General features: G+C 46.8%; 2 protein-coding genes across 7 annotated transcripts in view; both read left to right on the plus strand.

The window, feature by feature from the left end:
* Positions 1 to 3,544, plus strand: part of LOC113214932 (uncharacterized) — a 7,476-nt gene extending 3,932 nt beyond the window's left edge. For 4 of the 5 annotated variants that reach the window (XM_026434457.2, XM_052264223.1, XM_026434458.2 and 1 more), the window contains exons 4-7: positions 866 to 980; positions 1,240 to 1,290; positions 1,580 to 1,957; positions 2,054 to 3,544. In XM_026434457.2, the coding sequence (XP_026290242.1) occupies positions 866 to 980; positions 1,240 to 1,290; positions 1,580 to 1,957; positions 2,054 to 2,068 (559 nt within the window). In that variant the 3' untranslated portion in view covers positions 2,069 to 3,544. The remainder of the gene's footprint in view (positions 1 to 865; positions 981 to 1,239; positions 1,291 to 1,579; positions 1,958 to 2,053) is intronic. The other variant, XM_026434459.2, reaches the window with a different exon arrangement.
* Positions 3,545 to 3,947: 403 nt separating this feature from the next.
* LOC113214931 (cAMP-dependent protein kinase catalytic subunit 3) overlaps positions 3,948 to 7,230 on the plus strand; it is a 43,711-nt gene continuing 40,428 nt past the window's right edge. The window contains exons 1-2 of one of the 2 annotated variants that reach the window (XM_026434455.2): positions 3,948 to 4,338; positions 5,131 to 5,340. In XM_026434455.2, coding sequence (XP_026290240.1) covers positions 5,196 to 5,340 — 145 coding nt within the window. In that variant the 5' untranslated portion in view covers positions 3,948 to 4,338; positions 5,131 to 5,195. The remainder of the gene's footprint in view (positions 4,339 to 5,130; positions 5,341 to 7,230) is intronic. The other variant, XM_026434454.2, reaches the window with a different exon arrangement.

Here is a 7,230-nt window from a genome sequence, read left to right on the forward strand (position 1 = left end):
GACTGGATCGGGCTAGATATTGACTTGCAATGATTGCTCTGGAAACTTAAGTGTAATAGAGTCCAACAGTTAAGAGTGCAATACCATTGTGTATCAGAGTTAAAACTGTAACACCTCATATAATACACGTATCACGCTTATTAAAAAAATACGAAAACGTCGATACCCTGTGGTAAGGTTGGGGCTTTAATATCTGAACATCGAGTATTAGCTAGTGCGGGTGACTACATGGTTCGAAATTTCCCAAGGTGAATTGACTGGGTCCATATTTTCTGAGGGTGAGTGGACGCGGGTTCGAATTTGGAGGGGATGAGTTGTCGTGTAATCTTCTGAAACATACTTCAAATCTGTTCGCCTACGAACATTTCGAATCCAAACACCTCATATTCGTGTTGGAGCAAACACGAACAGCTCGATGTTCGTTCGAGTTCGATCGAATACGAACATGTTCGCTCATCTCTACGTCCCCAGTGTATTTCTTTAAAATAGGACTCAGTGACAAGTGGGATAAATGTGCAGTCGATTAAAAGTGGACAAATATCTACGCCAGCATTTTTAACTGAATTGATTTTCATGCTCAACTTCCAAAAAGATTATTACGACTGCTTGTTCATAGCGAACTGGAGCCACCCAGTTCTCGGTGCGCGACGCTGAACCATGTATGTTCACATTTTTTCCGGGGAGTAGCAGACACTGCCTTCATCGCCTGAGTTGGGCACCGGGTGCCAGTGCCAGAATGGCATGGCATTGGCATGGCTTTAGACGAAAAGCCGTAACAACTTTGCCCAATACGAGTGATTGTGAGTGGCACATCTGTGTACCAAACCGCTGTTTTTGCATTAAAGGTGATTTCTTCAATGTTCAGGAATGCGCACGCCTACGAGTACTCCCAGCTGAGCCAGTGCGAGCGGGATGCAGGGGACCTAGCAGACATTGCCGATGAGCTCGGTATTTCAATAAACACCTCAACCGATGAAGAGGTAACTATAAATAAACTCCGTCAAGGACGGTCTTGGCCATGTTTAGTCTAATCAAGATTGGGGCTGAATACAGTAAACTCCCACACTTGTTCATTTCATGAAAGATTCCATAATTAAGGGAACTTGACCTTGGATTACATTGGACTAATCCATCAGTAATCCTACCAGAGAGGTATCTGATTCCGCTGCGACTGCATTTCGCGGCGCACCCAGTCGATACCAAACTGTTTCTCCTCAGACGCATTATTTTCGCCCGTAGGTGCCTCGCGCACAGCGTGTTGGAACTACGCGCCACTACACGCTGCTCAGTGTAAGAATATTTATTGTGCATAAGACCCTACTTCTGTGCTGTGCCCTTTTAGCACTAATAAAATTAAAACATCAAACATACTAATTGCGGCCAAATATCACAGCATCAAATTCCGATTAAACAAAAGTCATCCAAACACAAAAGTACATTGTGAGCTTGCACGATAGTCGATGCACGTAACTCCATCCGTTTAGTAACTATGTATGATCCACAAACAGCACTAAAACTAAATCTACTTTGGCACTGTCCCTCTTCTCTAAATGTTCGTATGGTGTGGATTTTATCTCAGGAACTGGAAGCCAGCCCTACGGAAGACTTCGACAGGAGAAGCACTCGACCCGCGACCATCCGCGTCACTGCCAGCTACATTACCACGCTGGCCAACCTCACCAGCAGCGGGAAGGATGATGAGGTCAGCATCAATAACAACACTATCGACAACGAGCTGAGCCCGGCACGAGACCCGGCCCCGACGATCCAGCCGGACGCGTCAGAGGGAGTTCCTCGGCCAACCCCGATGGCGTCCGCTGTCAGACAGTCCGAAACACAGCCGCTCCTCGGGCAGCTGCTGCCGGTTCTGCCGCTCATGCCACCGCCGCTGCAGCCAGAGACGGTTGCGGTGGACAAGCCTCAGCCGCGGACGACCCTGTTCACCGATTCAGATGAGGTTCGAATCAACCAAAACAAGTCTCTTAAGGAGCGGATATTTGTAGCCAAATCATAACTAAGATTAATCAAAACATTTTCTCAATTGCTCTTACAGGAACTTCTTCAGTGAACATTCCAGCTAAAGAAACGAAACAGTAAAGGACAAGTCATCGCGTTGCATATCAAAAGACGTACCCCTTTGTTATGTTCAATTGCCTGGGATTATAGCCACGATCTGTGAGGCAACGAGTTCTCTTCGGCGATCCTGTCAAATTAGTTCCAAATTCGAAATCATCCAGTGACAATTCATATTGAGGATACGGTTCCCATTTTAAATCTGATAACCCCTAATCTGTTTCTCTCGTGTGTTCCTGCATATTGTGTAAAGGTTGTCAGTATTATACGATAGATAACGGTAGTTTGTGATAAGTATGATATTCCACAGCTATTGCCGAGGAGGTATTCACTCTCGTAATACCCTGTACACCTCACCTGAGTATTACGAGGTATTACGTGTAATGTAATATGGAGAAATTACAAAATATGCTACAAAATGGCCGAATTTTGCTTTTTATACCGGTGTAATGCCCGGTAGTACTATGTAATTCAGTGTAATACCGAGTACTCTGTGCAAGTTTTCTTGTAGTGAATACCCCCACGGCTATTGCTGCAGGTGCCTGTAATATTATGTTGTAAACATGCGTGTTAACTTCGAATAGTTGATTGTGAGGGTGCCATTGCCAATTGAAACGGTTGTGCCTTTGTTAAAATCTATTATTTATTTAATTATTCAATTTAAGTGGTTGGAATTGGGTTTAAAACGCTGGTTGGAGGTGTGTCATACAACTACTATTGCAGGTTATCTGCACTTCGAAAAAGCTATATTGTGATGGTAGTCTAAGTAGATAAAAATCAGATTCTATTCTGTTATTTGTCATTACCTAGTTATTTAGGTCTTTATGAGTATTAAGGTCGATCTGGACTACCATGGCGGTAGCCAAGCGATGCTTTTGTTCTCACATCTTCTGGCACATTATTTGGAGAACACAATTTTCCACGATTTACCACGTGTTCAGAAAGCGTAAGGGACCGTCATACGGCTGGACTATCGAACCAAACAGAAAGACCATTATGAATATAAGAAATACATATGACAAGTTTGTATCGGTAACTCAAGCACATACTGCACAGCACGGTAAACCAAAGTACTGGTTCCAAAACTGTTTCTACTGGTTTTCACGCATGAGGTAAAACTAACGAAATTATATTTACAACCTGTGAGACCTGTGCGATCGCTCTTATCATTTCGTGCTCGTATATCCAGTGGGCTGGTTTGGAAACCGTAACCGAATTGGATTTCGGGCAAGCAGCTTATACGAGAGCTTGGACAATTGACTTTACAGAAAATGGTAGGCAGGTTTTCTCGCGGTAAGGGTTTTGATATTACCTGGCTTGAAAACCGATTGAATCGCGACTTAGAAACCAAATTACGTGCTTTGCGGCTTTTGTGGTCCTCCACTTACAAATTCTATGAAAATCATGAACTGATAAACGTGCTAGATACATAAATGTAAGGTGTGGTCAAAAATAAATCGTGAAAGATTAACACCGGTTTGTGCTTTGAACTGCCTACAGCCTAAACCCTACGAAAGGGTTACATAGAGCGTCGTACAAAATCGAAACAAATACGACATAAACTGGTAAAACCAAAAGAACTGTCGGTCCCAACTAATCAACTCGAAATCAAACTCGACTATTTTGGCTTTTAACTAAGAAAGATGTCACATTTACATTTAATTCAGAGGCAAGGAAAACATTCTGTGACTTCGCAACAGCGTCAACTGCAACCGAAACATAGTCCGAGGGACTTTTCTTACTTACCTGCAGAGAAGCTGAAGACTGTTCATTGGTGCGCCTTCGGACTGCTGGCCGTGTAAACGAACTGCGAGCGCGACAGTGCGGTGGGGGGCACGGGGTCCGCTGAGAGGAAGGGGAGGGAGAGGCAGCCGGACGCGCTGAGACCAGCCAGTCCGCTGCCGGTAGGCGCCGCCTGCAGACGTGCCGGGCCACGCCTGATCCTTTCGTCCTACAGCATCACGCGGTCGACCGACTCGCAATCTAAGTCTGTGTTTTGGCGACTCGCATTCGCAATTAAAATCTGTGTTACTTAGCGCGCTGCCGGTTCAGTGCACCACGCAGTGTCACCAACGAGTGCGAGAAGTCGCGTGAGTGTGTATGTGTGTGTGGAAGCGTCCGGCCACCTGTGGAACGTGACCACGCGCATGAGTGAGAGAAAGAAAGGTTGTAACCACCTTGTGAAAATGTGTATGGGACGCAGTTACCAGTTTTGACGGATTACCCAAGATCACGTGACATCGACGAGCTCCTGGACAAATAAAGGTACGACGTTAGTTTTTCTAGTAACTGGTTAGTCCGACAAGTTTTGGGTTTCCGCAACCGCGTCAAGAAAACCAGGACGTCGTTTTTACCTAGCATATTTCAGTTTGTGAGTTCATTTATTAATAGTAAACTAACTTATGGTTTTAATATGGTCTTGTTAACTTTGTAAATCTTTGGTTTTAATTAATTTTAAAAGCAATTTTGAGAAACAAAGTGTTTGAATTACATTCTTTCATACATACTGATGCGGCGGCACGTTGACAGGTAGTTGCACGTTGCAAGCCCATGAACCAGGGCACAATTTTTTGTAAAAATTCATGTACACCTTATTCCTTGCACGTCCATATCAGTGAAACGACGACAGACACGATGAAAATTCTGTTAACCCAAGCAAAACAGGTTCATGCTCTATGGAATTTGAAGAAATAACAGAGTACCAACTACATGTGCTCATTTGCGCTCATCTGCACTGGTTGAAGTGTCTCTAGTCGAACATACCTGACCAGAGCCGCTAGAGGAAAAAAACGTGGAGGGGCTTCGGACTTGATTATAAGTAGGTCAGCCCGGGCTGAGTGCCTGCCTCAGAGAGAAAACTGCACACTCTGACGGGTCATACTCATGCATCCCGTGCGAGCGAAGCCGGAAGACCAGAAACCACGTGATCTTTTTGGAGTATTGTCTCTTTTTACGCTCCATATAATAGAAACTATATTTGTTTGCGTAAACCACGCACAAGGGTAAACGAACAATTTTTGAAACCATCTTGAGGTTACCGTGTTCTGGTCTGTGTAGGACTCTAGCAGAGGGCACATGCCGAAAATTTACATACTTCCCATCTTTCCGTGCAGAGGCCTACCATGGCCTCCTCCACGATGCTGCGTCGGCGGGCCGAGCCCGTCTGCCTCAAGGAGTCCTCGCCGCCGGCCACGGCCTCTGACAACAGCGACTCGGAGGGCGAGAAAGACTTCGGCCTCGAGGACTTCGAGATTATCAAAACAATTGGTGAGTGGACGCGACTCAAAAACCTGTTCGCACTATCGCGAGCCGGTATTGCCAGACACAGCAGGAGAAAGAGTGTAAACAGTGAGAAAGTGGCCACTCCCTATCCATACGCGCGCGTTTATTGAAAGTATTAGTGTGGACAGAAAAGAGGCGCTAAATTTTCAAATCACAATGCTTTGCAGAACTGCGAAGTATTTACATCCTGTGCAACTACGAATTTGCAATTACAAAGCGATGCTTTGCAGCGTTTTCGATGCTTTACAATTTGCAAGCATCACTTTGTAGTTGCAAAGTCAATGCTTCGTATTTACAAAGGATCTTACTACTTCGCAGTATTGAACGTCGATCGTGCGTGTTTTCAATAACTGGGGTGGGTCTGCTGGTGGGTCCGGGGCGGGGCACTCTGGAGCATTCTGCTGTACAGAACCCGGCGCATTTACCCTCCCCGATTCCATCCATAGCGTCGCCCGCGATGCGGTGCCAGGCCAGACGAGACCCCCGCATTATGCACTCAGACTGCCAGAACCAAATTACGTCGCTAAACCCCGACCACGCGACCGACTATCCGCAGTTAGTTGTTCTCACGAGGATGGCCCTATTGTTCCTCCCCGCGTTATTCGCACGTTTGTCGCGGTTGCGTCAAGAGCGCGAGCGTGTGTGCGTGTACGCGGTACAGCAGCTGCGTTTGCGGGCACACAGTGGCGCCCGCGGCAGCGTGTGCACAGGGTAGAATTATTCGAGTGTGATGCACAAATAGCCGCCTTCGTGCCGGCCACTTGCACTTTCATTTCATGCAACACTGCAGAGCTGAAACACTGCTTTTAAGTGTGTGACATGTGTGTGAGTGTGAAAGTGTTTCAATAGCGCAGTAGGAGTTGTCTTGTGTAGATGAAGACCAAATCCACGCCACTCACAACTGCAAACTTTCTTCGAAGTTCTATTTGCAATGCAACGCTTTGGAGGTACAGATAATGTAGTGCTACTTCACGCCCGGTTTTGGTACCTTGCGAGGCAAGAACAGCTTAAGAGAGTTCAATATCATTATTTACAAATTAAATTCTAGACAATTTCTATGTTGCTTAGGTATGGCGCTGCTGAGTACTTTCTAGCTGCAAAGCACCGTTTGTAAAATAACCAGGGAGATACTGAAGGTCACATTGCCGTAAACAAGACGATTTCAGGCTGTAACGACCGATTAGGTGGAGGAGCCCCTTTTTTCTAACTGAAATTTCCAGCAAGAACCAAAACCATGTCGTTTCTCACTGGATCGGCAGTATTTTCCACTGAACTATTGTTGTCCTGCTTCATATATGTGTGATTTGCACACAAAGACGCAATTTACCTACAGTTGGAAAGGAATATGGAACACTTTCTACTGACATTTTTGATACGATTTTCCTCTATTGCATCCGCGGATCCGCGGCATCCGTTTCCTGGAGGCCCACCGGCCCACCGTGCCTCGCTCAGAACTCCTGCTGCCTGCGCCTCACCTGCATACAGGTCGCGCGGCTGGAAGGGGGAGCTGAAGCAAGAGAGGGGGACAGGAGGGCCGGTGGAAGGGAAAGGGAGTAGGTGTAGGGGGGAGCTTGAGAACAGGTACGAGGAGGGGTGGGGGGGCTGGAGCAGGGAGCAGGGGCCTGAAGGGCAGCGACTGGGGCGTTACGTAACGGCAAGAGTCACCGACCCACGGAGAGGGAGGGAGGGAGAAAGATAGGGGACGGGGCGTAGAGAGGGAGAGAGAAGCGGTGCGACCAGTGCGGCATCGGCGGCCGGTTCGGCCCAGGCCTGCATAGCGCGCTGCTAGACTGTGCGCTGCACAGCCGCAGAAACACCCGCAACCCCTTCTCTCTCTCTCTCTCTCTCTCTCTCTCTCTCTCTCTCTCTCTCTCT

Source organism: Frankliniella occidentalis, unplaced genomic scaffold (genome assembly GCF_000697945.3).
Source record: "Frankliniella occidentalis isolate FOCC.00 unplaced genomic scaffold, Focc_3.1 Scaffold17, whole genome shotgun sequence".
Classification (NCBI taxonomy): Eukaryota; Metazoa; Arthropoda; class Insecta; order Thysanoptera; family Thripidae; genus Frankliniella; species Frankliniella occidentalis.